At 50.9% G+C, this 17572-nt stretch overlaps 1 protein-coding gene across 1 annotated transcript; it reads right to left on the bottom strand.

Annotated features, from left to right (window-relative positions):
• Positions 1 to 42: 42 nt before the first annotated feature.
• LAMP1 (lysosomal associated membrane protein 1) lies at positions 43 to 17056 on the bottom strand. The gene is made up of 9 exons (XM_079136738.1): positions 16880 to 17056; positions 11670 to 11788; positions 9716 to 9935; positions 9403 to 9561; positions 3336 to 3532; positions 2590 to 2715; positions 1743 to 1809; positions 1503 to 1673; positions 43 to 991 (listed from the first exon to the last, which is right to left on the bottom strand). Exons 1-9 carry the CDS (start codon positions 16932 to 16934, stop codon positions 852 to 854), a joined length of 1254 nt encoding a protein of 417 aa, XP_078992864.1. The 5' UTR covers positions 16935 to 17056; the 3' UTR covers positions 43 to 851.
• Positions 17057 to 17572: the final 516 nt, after the last annotated feature.

Here is a 17572-nt window from a genome sequence, read left to right as displayed (position 1 = left end):
ACTGTGGTACACATGGCGCCTGGCAAGAGACAAGTGCAGACAGACGAAGAAAGAGACTTTTTATTAGCATCATTACAGGCAGCGTGTCGCATGTGAGCCGACCCTCAGTGTGCAACCCACCCAAGCCGCAGCGCAGACGTCAGTGGTGAATCTATTATTGTACGCAGTGCAGAAACAGAGTCACCCTGAATGCCGACAGAAGACGGAAAATCACTTTACAAAAAGTAAATAAAAATAACACCCTTTCTATACTTAGAAAAGTGCCAGCTCTTGGGCGGCAAAGCATGGGAACACTGAGGGTCACACCTAGCCTGGGCACCCCCTTAGCATGTGGGCCAGCCTTCCTGAAAAAGCTTAACCCGAGCGTCCGGATGTTCACCCTCGGCACCTGCACGGTAACGCCTTCCTGGCGCTGCTGTTTTTAATTTCCTAAGCATGCCAGTCTAACGTCAGCCACCTGCACCAGGCTCAAGTGTTCAGACCAGAGACTTCCCTTTGTAAGGCTTAAATCTGAGCAAAGAATGGAGAAACCAACACCAAATCTTAACAGTCGAATCAAAGCGGAGCTGCGCCACGTCGGCAAAGCACAACTGCCTCCTTAGAGCTCTACTTTGGTGAATATTAACGTTGAACCAGTTAGCAAGATATTTAACCCAGTTAGCAGAATTAACACCGTCATTTCAATAGTTACTCTTTTGTGCATAGTAAATGTTGCAGGATGAACTTCACATTTGATAAAGCAATTTGAAAACGGTTTGCCAGAGAGTATTGCCCCCCTCCACACCAATCTAAGCTCGGGGACATGAAAACAGACCCCCGCCTCTGCTGTCTGCGGCACACCTGCCAGCCTGCTAAATTGTCTGGTAGCCGGCATGACTCCTCTTCCTGCCAATGAGGTAGGCGATGAGGACGATGAGGACAAGCCCCGCCAGGGCGCCCCCCACGGCGATGGGGATCAGCATGTTGTTCCCATCGAGCAGACACTCTTCCACTGCAAGACAGGCAGGCATGCACCACTCACCACAGGGCCCGTCCTCTACCTGCTGGTCCTCCCCAGCCAGCGGGGAAAGAGCCACTCAGGTGAAAGGCCTCCATTCCAGACAAGTGTCACTGGGCAAGTCACTACGGGGATGGGCGCTCTCCACCCCACTGGGAATTCACAGGAGTGCTTCCCCCCAGATTAGAGGATGTGCCAACCAGCGGGATGTGACTGGCCACCCGTGCTACACTCAGCCCAGGACCCCTCACACTCAGTGTCCATAGCACCACCTCCATTTCTGAAATAGTGCCTCTGTCAAGGGAGTCCTGTGCCTCACCCATCAGGCAGTTTGGGTCCTTCTAAAGCAAGGGGAAAGGGTTTTCTCCAGAATCTCTCCATGAGAAGAGAGTTCTTTGAAAGGGAAAAGGAAGCCACAGTGCCCAGTGCCTGGCGGCACAACTGGGCGAGGTCTGATGTGCTGCTGCCACCCCCCCACCACAAGTGCCACCCCAGACCCACTTACCAGACCCAAACCTGTCACCTTCCACCTTGAAGGCCTGGACCCACACGCTGAAAACGTTGAGGGAGAAGGCCTGGGTGACGTGGATGTGCTCCTCAGTGTTACACCTGTAGGAGTGCCCGATGGTGGCCTGCAGGGCTCTCAGTGAGGTGTTGGTGGCTCCAAAGGTGGGCTCTGCAAAGCAGTCAAGAGTCAGTCCCCGGGGCCACTGTGGCTAGGGCCTGGAGAATTGTGGGGTCTTACCTTTGGCGTCAGGAAAAGTTGCATTCAGCTGGATCCCTTGTAGGAAAAACCGGCTAGAGCTTGCATTCTGAGAGGCGAAAGAGGGTGCAGTCACCCAGGAGATCTGCACAAGCTGTTAACCCACTGGTGCCTGGTCATCCACCAGACGTTCTGCATTCCTTGCTTCAGGACAAAGCTGTGCATCCTATTATCTTAAAAGCACCATGACTCTAGGGAGCACAACTTTTATGGTTCTTTCCAGACCTTTTCAGGGATTCAGATTCTCTGTTAAAATTGGGATTGCAGGAGCCATCTTGTAAAAAACTGAACTTTTTTTGAAAGGGTAAAGTTAAAATTTAAGAGACCCAACTGTTAAATCATTTACATAGCATTAAACTGAGAACACTTATGAGTGGCTCCTGCGATCTTCCTATTTTACTGTCTGACTCTGCATACCATGGTTCTTCCCGGGCAGAGGGCACAGGACATGGAAACACCATCACAGGGCCCCCGTCAGCACCTGTGCCCTGAGGGCTGTGGCTGTCCCACGTCCCCTTTCTTCTCTGCAGGCACCCTGGCTGTCAGCCCTACACAGACCTTTCTGAAGTGTCTGCAGAATAAATGAACGATGGTGTGCAGTGATGAGAAAGTAGGAGAGGAACTCAGGAATGTACACAGGGCAGCAGAGTATGTGCTTCTGGAGGCAAAGCTGTAACTACTGGACTCTGAACCACAGACTCAGCTCACACACAGCAGCCTGCAATAACCTGGGCACCCTAGCAAGCAAGAACAGTGCCTGACACTGCTGCAAGGGCAGGAGAAAGACCCTAGCGAGTAGCCCTAATGCTGAAGGAGCAGAGAGCCTCACCATCCCAAATCGCAAGACCAGGACCATGCCCCTCTTGCTCTGCAGCTCCAGGGTCACCAGGAAGGCACTGCAGTTCCCGCTGGCTGTGGTCTCATTTGGGTTGATGTTGAGCACACTAGTCACAGTCTGAAAGAAAAGCAAACAGGTCACCATCTCAGACCTGGGGCCAGGCAACTGTGGGACCACACGCTCATCAGCCAATCCCCAGGGAGCACCGAGAAGACACCCGGGTCCCACAGCACTTCCTGCTGCTTTCCAACACGCCGTCAGAATGCTGGGTGGCGTGGGCCTGACATCCTGCCCCAACAGCACACACTTCTTTCTTAAAGATTCCAACCTGGGTTTTGAGACGTGGTCTCACGTGCTCAGGCTGGCCTTTTAACTCTTGGGTTCAAGCCATCCCCCTGTCTCGGCATCCCAGGCATTGCAGACGACAGGTGCCTGCACCACACCCAGCTCAGCCACACTTTAAAACTCAAGTCGGCACCCGTTCTCCCAGCCCACTGACGCTTGTTATTGGGGAAGAATAGAATTTCTTCAGTAAAGTATAAAAATGACCTGTAAGTGAGTAACAGAAGCTCAAGGGACATGCAGGGACTGACACTTCCTCTGTGAGGGGCCAACAAGCACTCTGGGCTGACAGCACACCTGCCACCGCCCCAGCACGGTGGGCGTGAGGCTCTGCAGTGAACCCTGACTGGGAGCAACACCCTCTCCAGTGAACGGAAGCCCTGCGACTGGCCTACCTTGTTGTCTCTCCGTGTGTAGGTGATGTTCAGCTGTAGCCCCATGCTGGCCAGCAGGCAGGTCCCGTTGTCGCCACTCACGTTGTACTTGGACACAAAGGGGTTCTCGGTGGGCACGGGGCTGGGTGAGGGGCTGGGTGGAGCAGGTGGCAGTGTGGTTGGGGAAGGCTGAGGCTCGTCCTGCTGGCAGCGCGACTCTGCAGGGATGGAGGGATGTGAAGTTCAAAGGGCAGCTTTCTTGTAAGGACTGCTAGTTTGCCTGAGACCAAACCCAGCACTGAGGATGCACTATAGACACCCAGTCTGCTCAGCGGTGACATCCCCCCAGAGGACATCATGAGGCCATGCTCTCTTAAGCACAGGATGGAGGCATGTCACACGTGGCTCAAGGCAGCAGACTTGTGGGTATGCCAGAATGCCCTCCATGCACTGCTGCCTCAGTTCAGCCTGGGTGGGGGGTCGCCATGCCCCTCTGTGGCCTGGCACCAGAGAACAGGCATGCAGCCCTCTTTATAGACACGTGCCCACAACTGTTACTGGTGGTTAATCCATGGTTCCAAGTGGTCTCCTTCCAGGCACCGTGTTAGAGCCAACAGAGAGGACGGCAGAGGTCCTCACCTCCCAGACTCAGCAGGCGGGATGGGCATACACACAGACACTGACCACTGTCTACCAGTTGGGACATTCCCTGAGGACCCCAAATAGGGACCCAAGGTGAATGGGGCCAGCCAGCTATCTCAGGGCCGTAAGGGCAGGGACAAGTATCCTCATTTAGGGAGAAGGTAGTGGGGGGAGGCCCAGAGACAGATAGGAGAGAGCAATCTAGGACGTGAGGGACACGGGTGTGCCCACAGGACAGTGGGCACAGGAGGGCCTGCAGGGAGGGGGCATACTAACGAATCTGAGCATGGTTCTGTCCCTTGGAATGTGATCTGCCAAGAGGGTTCACAGCAAAAATCTATATCTAGCACTAAGGCAGACTGAACCCCAGGCAGGAGAGCTGCCCACTGCTCAGAAATGGAAGGACGGACTTCTATGACTGATGCTCTCCAAGAGCACTTCCTTACCGCCGAGTTTCAGAGGATGATCAAGAGTCTAGAACGCTCACACATTTTCCATCCAATCTGATCCCATCCACATTTTCTCCTGAGCTGAGTCATGGGAATGTGGCCCCAAATATCCAGCGTGGGTGAGCCCAGGGGAATGTGCCACGGAACTCTGTGAATCATTCGCCACCAGGAGCTAGGACCAAGCTTTCATTCCCACTCCTTTCCGGTTACCAGCTCCTATCCCACCCCATGGGCACTTGCAGCAGGGGACAGGGACCTTCACCTACAATACATCCCAAGTGACACTTGACACGCTTCCAGAAAGGCTCACTCACCAGCATCGTCTTCCCCACGTAAAGAACCCACTTCTGAACAGAGCAGAACAGAGGTGGCCCAGCGAAGCTGCACAGAGCTTTGCATAGTCACTTAACCCTGGTGACATGGCAGCGCAGATGCCATGGCCAAAGCCCAATGGACGAGTGCCTATCTAGGGAGTGCTGACCAAGCCCACTGGCCCACTCCTGGGTGAAGCTGCAGGTGGCACTGCAGTCACACTTACTCAGAACTCTAGAACTCGGGTGGCAAGGCCCTCTCCCTAGGATGACGCACGTGAAAGCCACACTCCCTGAACATGCACCAGCACCAGAGGCCCTCTGCAGAGGGTCATGACCTGGAAGGCAACTGCACATGAGCTGCATCGAGACACACACAGGGAGACGTCCTGGCCCCTCAGAGCATGGATGTAGGCGGCCATGAGTGTCCCTCCACTACCTCCCAACAGCAGCAGGTGCTCCAACAGGCCTGCCTGCTGCATCAAGGAGCCATCTCAGGTGGCAGGACCTGTCAGCATCACTGCCCTCAGCTTGGCCTAGCCTGGAGGGAGCCCTGGTTCCTACGGAAGCAAACAGAAACCCTGGCCAACCGGGTCAGGTGAGCCTTATGGTGACCCAGGCTTCAAAGTCACGGAAGCCTCTGACTCATGACAAGTACCTACACAACAAGCTCGAAAAGACACAAAGATGGCGGCATCCCAGTCCCAGGTGAACTGGCCACAGCCCGTTTTCTCCACACAGCCAGGCCAGCGCCAGCACCACGTGCTTGGCTCGCAAGTGCTCAGCAGCAGGACTGCTCTCTTCGTCATCGGCTGACAGGACGTCTGCACAACCTGGCTTGTACTTTCCTTCTCTTTCATCAAGTCTCCCTTGATAGGATGTTACGTTCAAAGGCAAGATGACGAGGCTGGCTGGTCAAGGCCACCACTGCACCACTGACCAACAGGCCACAGAAGCCTCCCTCTTCTCCATCAGTAGCTTGTCAAATAAAAGCTAGGTGGGCAAGAGACCAAGGAACTGTTTTCTGACCAAAAACAATCAGTATTAACAGAAACAAATTCAATAAGCATGCATTAAGAATCCGTTAGAGCAAGCTGGAGATACAGAAAAAGACTCCACGTAACTGATCTGGGACCTTTCCCTGAAGCAGCTCTTGATCAGTTAAGAGACAACAAAAAATAAGTCATAACCAAAGGGACAAAAAGGAAATGAAATGACCCAATTCTAACAGACCTCAAGTATACGTAAGCAGCCTTGTCATGTAGTCGGCCATTTCAAATGTCAACCCGTTCTCTGTGCCTGTGCCCCAGAGTGCTGGCCTTCAGCAAGTCCTTGCTGTCCACGGCCGAGGCCCCACCCTAGACAGTAAGTGGTAAGGACTGAACCCATGTGCCAGCCAAGTGGCTCCCTGGGCCCCACTCCAGCCCCCAGCTGTTTGTGCCTACTTATCCTTTTGTAGTGAGAAGGGCCTGGACTGACTGAAGGCTGTGACTCCACACTGAGATGGCTTCCAAAAGCCCAGGGGCTCCTTCCTCCTAATGAAGAGGACCTCCTCCACCCCTCACCCTTGTGGCTGGCAAAAAGAGGGCAGACCTGGACTGTCAGGACACCCCATGCTTCTGCAGAATGTTCAGGAAGTTTTAGGATGATTTTAACTCCCCTATCACCCACTAGAACTCACTAAAAAAGGCTAAGATCTTTGAAAAAGAAGCAAGATTTCCTTCTACACAGGTATCTGCCGATTTAATAAAATCAAGACATCATGATGAAATGGCAGGTATGGATGCTCTTAGCCCCGTCTCTGAAGGGAGGGTGTGCCAAGTGACCAAGCTCTGATGGACAATTTGATGGACAGTCAGGGACAGCCACCCACAATCAGGTTCACATAATGACTCATCAGTTTCAAAGCCCGGCCTCTAGGGCAGCCAACATCCAACACAAGCACATGGCCAAGCTACAGCACTGGCTGCCCGGGGAGGGACATGGGGCTGCCTCAGGCATCAGGAGGTTTGCTTCTCAGACCCTTTCCACAAACATGTGCTCTCCACTTAACTAGGGTGTGGATCTGGACAGCGAGGGATACTGGTGGAGCAGTGGGTATACAGCTATGAACCTACAACTGTTACAAAAAACAAAATCTCAAAAAACACACCAAGTCTATCTCTGCTGTGTGTCCACGTTCAGTCCAGAGAGAGCAGCCAAGGTCTTGGGGCTTGTCCTTGTTGACCACCACTGCACGGCCCTTCCCTCCAGGCCCTCTCTGGGTGTGGAAGAAGAAAGCAGGCCACCAGGTGACAGGTGCCCAGAATGTAGAGCTACATGGCAAGCCACATTCTGTGACCACCACATTCAGGCCAAGCCAGCAGCAGACCCTGGAGGAGGTCAGCAAGCCAGACTCTGATGTCCCAGGTCCTTCCTGCTTTCCAGATCTGGGCAAACTCTAAAGGCCCACACGGCAAGGGACTCCTGGCTGACACTCCCTGCTCTCAATACCTGCCACCCTGCGAGGTCACTGCAAGCTGCCTGGGCAGGGACTGGAGAGGCTGCCAGTCAGGCTGTCCTCACCGGAGCCCACATGCCAGCTGTGCCCTCCCCACCCCACCAAGCATGGACAGGCTCAGCTCTGCTCCTGTGTCACTGGGTGAGCTTGTGCATGTACCAGTGGGCCAGCAGCCACTGCCACAACCTCCAGGGGCCTCTGCTAACCATCACTGTGGTGAGGTTTGTCCAGAAACCTGACTTGAGTTGGGATCCTTCAGAATCTCCCTGCGTAGCCCTGTTCCTCCCAATTACACCTGGCTTTTGGGGGCAGGGCTTCTTTTAGGCCTGTCTCTGCCACTAATGCTCTTGCCACTGCAAAGGCCACCAAGCCCTTTCTGTAAAGTGATGGGTAGTAAATATTTTAGACTTTGCAGGCTCTGGTTCTTGGTCCTGATAACTGGACTGCCATTATTAATGCAAAAGCAGCTACAGAAAATACTGCACAGGTGAGAGTGGCTTTGCCCAGTGAAGCTCTGCTGACAGAGCAAACGTCTTCTGTGTGGGGTACTGGAGGTCGAATCCAAGGCCTCAAGCATGCTAGTAAAGCACTGTCCCACTGAGCTACATCCTAGCACGCTCGTCTCCTTTAAATAAATTCCAAGATAGGGTCTTGCTAAGTAGTCCAGGCTACCTGCAATCTTCTTGCCTCGGCTTCCCCAATCACTAGGATTACTGGCATATGCCATGGTGCCTGGCCAGACGCTGAATTTTATTATCATCTTTTTTTTAAACCTTAGCAGGATGGGACCTGCTGGAAGCACATACCCTGAACGGGAAAATGGGCTCTAGCGAGCACTGTAGAAAGAGTATCCTGTTCGCCCCGAGGGGCTTTGGAGCCTTCAAGAAGACTACTAGGGAAGATGGCAAACCAAGGTCAATCAGGGCAATCTGCGGTCAAGGCAGTTCTCTTCACACACCTGAAGGGACCGGGTGAGCCCTTCTCAGGCCAATCACATATCCTCTACTTCTGAAATGTGAGTGACTTGTGACCTGGCTGGTAGGATTTGGGGAGGATTTTCTTAAGTAACAGTAAAATGATTTAGAAGAAAAAAATAGATGAAAAAGAAAAGGAGATAGTAAAATGTATTTGTTACTCTTTGTCAGACAATGATAAGCACGGTGCATAAATCTCTTTTTCAATCCCAACAACATCTTTCAAAGACAGGAAGAATGGCTTGACCCACCTCTCTGGACTTGGCACCCAGCGGCCGAGTCCACAGGTACAGGCCACACACACAGACTCAGGAAGGAAATGCTGATCCTGCTGCACCACCCTTGTCCTCCCAAGTGAAACCAAGAGCACTCCGTGGCTCCGATCCCACTAGCCTGGGCACAAGGGATGGCGACACAGAGAAGGTCCAGTGGCTTTGCTCTTCTTTTTTTTTTTTTTGCGGTGCTGGGGATCGAACCAAGGGCTTTGTGCTTGCAAGGCAAGCACTCTACCAACTGAGCTATCTCCCCAGCACGGCTTTGCTCTTCTGCTGCCCTCCTTTCCCTCCCTTCCCTCTCTTACTTTCTGCAGTACTGGGGAGCAAGCCCAGGTGCTCTACCACTGACTACACCTCCAGTCCTTTTCACTTTTGAAGACAGTCTCTACGTTACCCAGGCTGGAACTTGCAATCGCCCTGCCTCAGCCTCCCAAGTGGCTTGGATCGCAGGTGTGCACTACTGTACCTCACTTACCCTCTTTGTGCAGAAACACTTAAGAACCACTCTCTTAGCAATGTTCAAGAACACAGAGCATCGTTGCTCACCGCCATCACCACTTGGCATAACGATCTCTGGGCTCTACTGATCCTAACTGAACCACACTATTTGCAGATCAGCGTCCCCACCTTAGCCCCTGGCCACTACCAGCCTACTCTCCACACGTGTGAGATCCAGACTGGACATGTGAGATCACATGACACTAGTCCTTCCATGCCTGGCTTATTTTACTTCACCCTTCTACCCTTGTTAACCCTCATCTACAGAGGTCACCTTCTCAAAGGGAAAAGTCCTGCTGCACAGCTCTGCACAGAGGCGTTCCTGGAGGCATGAAGACCCCTCCCTGTGGTGTGCCAGGCACCTGATGCAGAGAAGTGAGCCACCCACAGCCATTGCAGCCCAACGACCAGCACCAGAAGACAAGGGTCAGTGTCTTACCTCCCTTGCTGAAGCTGTTGTTTGACAGGTAGGCCTGGATGGTGACATCCCGGAGGCTGACGGTCACGTTGCTCATGTGGACCTCGGTGGTGCTGACACATCTGTACTTCGTGTCTATGTCTGCCTTGATGTCAGTGACAGACGAAACAGTCTTGACCTCTGTTATCAAAAGCAAAATTAAAAATTAAAACACCAATAATCAGAATCAACAAACCCCCCACAATTTTGAACTACTCATGGTACTCTATTAAAAGTGATTTCTTAGCATCTTCCCAAGCAACTCTCTCTTCAAGCAGTCAACCCTGGTCCCTACCCTTGGAACTTGCGTTGGGGAAAGTTGATGTGTCTGACATGTTGTAAATAAAACGCATGAGCTGGACCCCATAACGTGTTGCGTTTCTCGTGAAAGTGAGTGCCAGCGAATGTCCTCCTCCGAAAGCAATCACAAGGCTAGGGCTGGAAGCATTTACTCCCCCACAAGAGCTGTTGTTCTTCAGTACTTCTGCAGAGGGTGGTAGTTCAAAGCTCACGTTCTAGAACAAACAAATTGCAACAGAGCCCAGTGAGAACGCATGTTATTAAAGTGACCGAAATACCAAAAACAGAGCTCTCTTAAGTCTGATGTAGGCTTACACCGCAGTTCTATCTCAGACGCACACTTTTCTAAGTGCTGGAGTCCTGCAGACTCTTATCTTCTAGTTATTTGAAATATGTAATACATTTTTGTAGGCTCTAGTTACCTCACAATTCTATAAGGTATTTTTTTTTTTGGGTCGGGGGGTGCCAGGGATTGAACTTGGTGACACTCGACCACTGAGCCACATCCCCAGCCCTATTTTGTATTTTATTTAGGGACAGAGTCTCACTGAGTTGCTTAGGGCCTTTTTGTTGAGGCTGGCTTTGAACTTGTGATCCTCCTGCCTTAGCCTCCCAAGCTGCTGGGATCACAGGTGTGAGCAGCATTATTCATAGTTTAAAACTTTGCTCCTATTAAAATGACTTTAATTTATTTATAACAGAATCAAAACTAAAGTTCCTTTGAAACTAAAGTGTCCTGAAACTTAGTCCTTACTGGCTGTCAGAACCAGTTATATATTCGTTATAATTAAAAAGCTGTCGCTATTTTTTTTTTTTTTTACTATAGAAATACTTGTTGGTTAAAGAATACCTCTTTAAAACAAAGTACTTACTGGAGAATTGTTTGAATTTACTCTTATAAGCAAAACTGGAAAACCACCTAAGGTGTATCAAAATGAACTGGGCTAGTAAATGAACTATAATATGGCTGCTTGCAAATATGGTTCTAGAAACTGACAGAATTACAAGAGACAACAAAATAAAGCAGAGACAGCATTCTTGATGATCCCATTTATGGTACATAATCCATGCTAACAGACTGATTTCTAAAACACCCAACTACCAAGACCATATCCAAAAAAATGGAAGTGAAATTAAAAAGTGATTGGACAAGTACTCACAACCTTAGACACATTGTTACAAATCCTTTCCAGTTTTCTTCAATTTGGACAGACACACAGACACATGGAGCCAAGTAAAAAATTCAAAAAAATGGGCCAAGCAGCTGCACAAAGTACAGAGGGTGCTGGAGACTTTAGCTTCTTCCTGACGATCCAGCCCACCACTGCCCTCAGCTAACCGACAGCTGAGTGTGGCTGACAGGGCAGTATGGAGAGCCAGGCAAGAACTGAACATAAAATGTAGCTCGGGGATGCAATTATAGGGTGAATATTATACAGAATGAGTACATGAAAGGTTCAGTAATGGCTAGCCAAGGAAGAAACACAACAAATACATGCTACCTACTTGTTAGAAATCTAGGAAACACAAAGGCCTCACTCTTCTCACAGAGACGCAAAGTTGTCTTAATAGAACTAGGAACATTTAATCAAAGTAATACAGTGCTATAAGCCACCAATTATATACATGTCTTGGAGTGTAATAATTTATCCAAAGTAAATGCAACATCGAAAAAATCTATGGAGCTGTTCAAGGGGCACTAGAAAGAGTGAGCCTGCCAACAGGTGAGTAGCGTGACGAGAGGCGCTCGTCAGCACACGGCAGCACTGCTCTCTGACGACAAAGGGACGTCATGAGCAGACAGGCACGCACGCTCAAACAGTGAGGCATCTGTTACGGCCGCAGCACAGGCCACCGAAGAAGGGCCATGTCAAGCAGGGGTCGCTTCACACAGACTCAGTCTGAACTCTCACACACTCAGACAAAGCCCGAGCACCAGCACCTCCTACCTGAAAACCGTGCCCAGTCTCGTAGCTCGTCCCAAAGGCAGCAGAGAAGTCGGCCATTATACAAGCTGTCCCATTGCTGTCTCTCACCACGAACTCTGCTGAGGCACCATGCACGACACCTGCGGATTCCAGGAAAGACAGAATCAAGCATCTTTCTCAAAGTACAACTGGGCGTTTCAGTTTTCTGCACCAGCAGTGGGAACACGTTTTATTACGAGATTCCACTGTGCCTCCTAAACCACTGAAGAACTAGACCAGGGTGTGTGTGACGCAAGCTGGATCACCTGGTGCTGTCCGCCTAGACACTACTACTTTATTTCAGAACACTTACTGGGTGGGTACAGTCCATTTCCAGGTCAACACTCTGCACACGTTGCTCCCTGCTCCTCAGGAGCATCTGTGAAGATGTGGGGGCCTTGAGAGCACAACACACACCTCACATAAACTTCTGCTGAGATTCTGGGGAGAGCATCCAGTTCCCTTCACTGCAGACCTAAACTGGTATTTCAAGTCCTATCTGTTGTGGCTTCTCTCAGACCAGTGGTGTGGCAAGAGAAGTCATTCTAAACTTGTTACCCAATTTCAGGAAGGTCCTCAAATGCAGTGACTAGAACTTAACTTGCACATGGCTAAGACATCTCGAGTCTACTGGAAGTTAAAAGGCAGATGAAAGCTACGTGGGTCTTTTTGGCCCAAAGTGGTCCTTGCTGAATACTTCCTCTCTGGCTTCTTTATGCTGCCCTGCCCTGAACAAGATGCCTAGCAAATGGAATCTCATCGCTATGGTACAAAAGCAGTACTTCTGAAATATCACTAGTTTTATTACACAGTTCATAATTGATGAACTGTGAATTGATGACCGCCCCAAATTGATGTTTTTGCTAGGTCTTTCTTTTCTCCCCCCCCCCCCCCCCCCCCCCTTTCTTTCTTCTTTTCTCTCTCTCTCTGTTTCTTTTGGGAGGTACTAGGGACTCAACTCAGGGGCACTTGACAACTTTGACAACTGAACCACATCCCCAGTCCTACTTTGTATTTTATTTAGAGACGGAGTCTCACCAAGTTGCTTAGCACCTCACTTTTGCTGAGGCTGGCTTTAAACTTGAGATCTTCCTGCCTCAGCCTCCTGAGTTGCTGGGATTACAGGTATTCACCACCATGTCCGGTTTGTTTTTGCTAGTTCTAGAGCCAAATACTTATCAGCCACCCCTGTGTAGTGAATACAGAAATGATACACTGTCACTGGTCTCTGCTGCTACAAGCTTGTGTACACCCTTCCCAATGACACTTGTATACCTGGGGTCTGATGTGACGTTCCAAGTGTGTATGCCCATCTGATGAGAATTTATCTACACACCTGTAGCTAGGTCTGTCACTCTAAGCGTATACATGACTCAAGTATGGTTTGGGAACAGCATCCTCAGAGAAGCCACTCAACTTTTCATTTAAAATTCTTTTCATTTAAAGTTCTATAAATGAACTCCTGTGAACCTAATTCATTTTACCCTTCGGACTTTAACAAAATAAAAATCTTTCAAGAAACTGGTATTCACGCTTAGAACCAAGAAAATACCAGAAATTCGACATAATTTTCCTTAGAAAAGGAAAGACAAATACCTACACTCATGAAGAAATGCTGCTACATGAGGCTGAATCAGATGCCTTCCACAGAAGGAAGTCTGTGTAGCTTACTGTATACTCTGCTTTCTGATCCACACCCTGCTGTGTGCTTGGGCAGTGTCAAACTAAAAGCATTCCCAATTAACCAATGCTGCACTTTAAAAACCTAGAGAAGATTCTACGATGTATCTCCCATACAGTAAAGCTTCTAAAAACAAACATTCTCACTCCTGTCTGTGAGGGGCGGCAGTAGGGCAGGGCAAAAAAGCCACAGCAGAGGCAGCAAGGGCAGAGGCTAGGCAGGCAGATGAGCACGCCATTCCATGAAGGATGGGCTTCGAGGCCAAAGGAAGAAGAGAATACTGATAGTATATGCATAGTTGGAGAGATCCTCGGTGGGAGGACTACAGAGTCATCTGACACAACAGGATGCCCACCCGGGATCATACACAGACCAGCACTCACCAAGTGGTGCTTTTACCCAAGTTTCCTAAATCATTAAAAAAAAATCTTTTGGGGCCGAAGATGCAACTTGCCTATCATGCATGAGGACCTGGCTTCAATCACCAATACTGCCCAGAAAACAAAGGAAGAAAAACCCTTTTTACTGACTCAAAGCACTTCATTAGGAAACACTTCACTCTAAGTCACCTGTCAATCACATAATCACATCTTTTTTCATTTAGTGAATATGATGAGGGTCTAAGCTTTAAAAGGAAAACAAAGAAGTATCACTCACAAATCTAAAATAAGCTTGAGGAGCACTCAACATCCATGTTTATTCTGGAAAGGCCCAGGAATTTATCTGCCCTACAAGTCAATTCTGGTCAAGAAAAAATGTCAACAAGAGCACTAGAATATAGGATTTTAAGAAAAAATGTATATTAATGATAGTCTTTTAAAAATTCCTTAACTGTAACAATTGACTTAGGGGGCTTCTAAAGTCAGTTAAGTTGCTTGAGGTAACCTGGCAAGTGTTGGGGCCTGTCAGAGCAGCTGCTAAGGTGCTCAGGCCCGCTGAGGACCACTGGCTCTGCTCACCCAGAAACCCAAGAATTTATTTCTCCAGGGTCACTTAAAGGAACAACTTGGGTTTGCTCTTTCAAAATACTCACATTTGTAGAAATTCCTTCTCTGACAGTACAGGCTGAGGGAAGCACATGTGCTTCAAGTCAGAGGCTTCAGCCCTCAGGGGCCCCTCCACCACACACTAGCTATGTGACCTTGGTCTAGAGCAACCACCCCACCCTCAGTTCATGCACTTGTGAAGAGGAAATAAGGGTGCTGACACATCAGGTTGCAAGAGCACCTCAGCAGTCAATGCAACTGAGCACAGGTAGAGGCAGTCACTCATCTCAGCATTGCTTAATTCATCATTTAATTCTCAGTCCCTGACAAAGCATCAAAAAGATACATTATTTAATAATACTACTCCCAGGCAGACACCACTGCTTGGATTTAAGCTTTACTCCTGCCTCAGTCTCTCCAAATGCTGGGACTACAGACATATGCCACTACACCTGGCTTAACAAAGATTTGTAATACACTTACTTTGTGACAGGCACTGCTGAAAGCACTCTGCAATTAATTTGATTACCATGACAACCCTAATAGTTAGATACTATTATGACTGCATTTTACAGAGGTGGAGACTAAGACACAGAAGCTGACTGACTTGCTCAAGATCACACAGCAAGCGAGTGGCACAGGGCTTGCAAGCTGGCTTCAGGACATGTATCACGGCTGACCACACTGCCTTTCCAGTGCGTGGTGCGGGAATATGCTTTAAATTATTAAACGTTTGTTTTTGAAATGAGACTGCTATCTGAAGTCAATAAATTTAAAATTAATTTAAGAAATCAAATCCTGGTTTGTTCTTCTTTCAAATTTGGTTTGTTTGTTTGTTTTTTGGCAGCAGGGATTGAAGCCAGGGAAGTTTAACTACTGAGCCAAATCCTCAGCCCTTTTTATGTTTAATTTAGACTCAGGGTCTCACTAAGCTGCTTAGGGCCTCACTAAATTACTAAGGCTGGCCTGGAACTTGCAATCCTCCTGCCTCAGCTTCCTGAGCTGCTGGGCTCACAGGTGTATAAAATCCTCACCATGCCTAGCCTAGTATTTTTCTTCTTAACCAGCAACAATCACCTGTACATTAAAAAAGAAAAAAGACCCAAGCTCCACTCAGGCACACATCACAACCTTAAGTGGCAGGGCACTGTATGAGTATTCTTTTTTTCTTTTTAAAATTTTTTGTTGTAGACAGACAGCATGACTTTAGCGCTAGGCAAGCGCTCTGCCACGGAGCTACAGACCCAGCTCTATGAGTATTCCTAAAAAGCCACCTGTGCCTGACATTGGTCAATGACAACTGTCATAAAATCCAACATTTCCAAACAAAACAAGCCAGGCACAGACAGACAAGCATCCTGTTTTCTCCCATACCTGGAAGGCAGAAGGGGTTGGGGATGTAGAAAAGGGTGTCATGAAAGCAGAAGGGAGACCATCAAAGTAAAGGAAATGGGGGAGTAAAAGACGTACTGGGGAACAAAATTGGTCTAACTAAGTTATATGCCTGTATGATTATGCTATAATGAAACTCGCTGTTCTGCATAATCAATATGCATCAGTAATAAAAATCAGACATATTCTCATGTAAGTGCCACACACTATCAAGCCTGGAATGGGCTTTAAGTGCAGGAAAGGCAAAAGACCTGTCAAAACAGTCACAAAAGAGGTGGCTTGTTGCCAAGTCAAAGGATGTCCAATTTTTAAGTACTGGAAGACAGTACTCTCTGGGGTGCTTCGAACCTAATTCCACCTGGAAAGCTGATAAACTTCACAACTGAGGGTAACACTGGTTAGCACACAACCTTTCAAACTTCCCAAGTGGCAGACGTCACTCAGCAACAGGAAGGCATTCAGTCATCTGTTTACCTTGACATTGTAGGTTACCCTGTTTAAGAACTAAAGGTTCAGTTCTTGCTTCCCCTTGCTTTCCAAGAAGGATACACACAGTGGCAGCCTTACCAGTTCTAGTTATTAACGGAGGAGAACTTAGAAACCAGAATCTCTCTCGAAAGATGCTTCATGGCGAAGTCGTGCACTTTTAAGACGACGTAAGACCTTTTCGTACCGAGCCTGCCGTCCCACCACTGGGAACCCGGCGAGGCCCGCCCGGGCAACCTGCGACGCTGGTCCGCAGACCTGGCCAAGGGGCGGAGGGCGCCTGCGGCTCGCTGGCGGGCCCCAAGGCCACCTTCCCGCACAGGTCCGCGTCTGCACCCAGCGCGCTCGCGAAGCACGCTCCGCCGCCGACGCCCAGACGGGTCCGAACCGCGCGGCGGGGCCGGCGCACCCTGCGGCTCGCGCGCCGCGCCAAGAGCACGGCGGCCTCGGCGCGTCGGCCTCGAGCCAGGCTGCGGGCTGCCCGGCGAGGCTCGTCCTGGGCCGCCCCGCAGCGCGCCGGCCTTCCGCGCAGGCGGCGCAGGCCGGAACGCGGGGCTCAGGGCGGCCCGCGGCCTCCGCGCCGCCCGCCCGCCGCCATGGCGCCGCGCCCAACGGCCGCCGGAGCGCAGCCCCCCGCCCGCGCTCACCCAGCAGCAGCAGCAGCAGCAGCAGCGGTCGCCGGGCGCCGCCGGGGGCCGCCATGACGCGGGGCGGCCGGACGGGCGGGAGCGCGGCCGGCGGGCGGAGCGGCGTCCAACTCTGGAGAGCGCCGGCCGCTGCGGCGCCGGCTCCGAGAGACCCCGCTGCCGGCAGCGCCTGTCACGTGAGCCCGCCGCGCCCGCCGCCACGTGACCCAGGTGTCGCGAGAGCGCACGTCGCCGCCCCGCTTTCCTCGCGCCCTCCCCGCGTCCCGCCCGCAGCGCACGTGACGCTCTCCGGCACGTGACCTCCCCTCGCGGCACGTGACGCCGGGGCCACGTGAGGCGGCCGCGCTGCGAGCCGGCCGCGCCGCTGGCGGCCTGGGAGGGACGGTAGCCGGGCTGTCGGGGAAGAGCGGCCGCAGGGGAAGTGAGGGCGGAGGGGAAGGCGCGGGAGGGAGGGCGGCGCGGTGGACGGGCGCGGCGGCCCCACCGCCCGAGCGGCGCATGGAGCCGGGCCGGCCTGCTGCGGCCCGGCCCGCTGGCTGTGGGCGAGGAGACGGCCTTGGAAAGGCGGGTTCCGCGGCTGCCGTGAGGGCGAGGAGGCGCCGAGAGTGAACGTGGCCGGAACCCGTTGGCTTTTATTTGATGCTGACCACAGCCACTCAGTTATTCCGACTCGGCCGCACCAACACCGCGCAC

The sequence above is a fragment of the Sciurus vulgaris genome, assembly GCF_902686455.1.
Source record: "Sciurus vulgaris genome assembly, chromosome: 4".
Classification (NCBI taxonomy): Eukaryota; Metazoa; Chordata; class Mammalia; order Rodentia; family Sciuridae; genus Sciurus; species Sciurus vulgaris.
This window is presented reverse-complemented; position numbering and strand designations above follow the sequence as displayed.

Coding starts and splice junctions, on each gene's coding strand:
- LAMP1 (XM_079136738.1), bottom strand. CDS start 16,934: ATGGCGGCCCCCGGCGGCGCCCGGCGACCGCTGCTGCTGCTGCTGCTG. Junction 3,533..9,402: donor CAACAGCTTCAGCAAGGGAG/GTAAGACACTGA, acceptor CCATCCCTGCAG/AGTCGCGCTGCCAGCAGGAC. Junction 1,810..2,589: donor TGGTCTTGCGATTTGGGATG/GTGAGGCTCTCT, acceptor TTCGCCTCTCAG/AATGCAAGCTCTAGCCGGTT.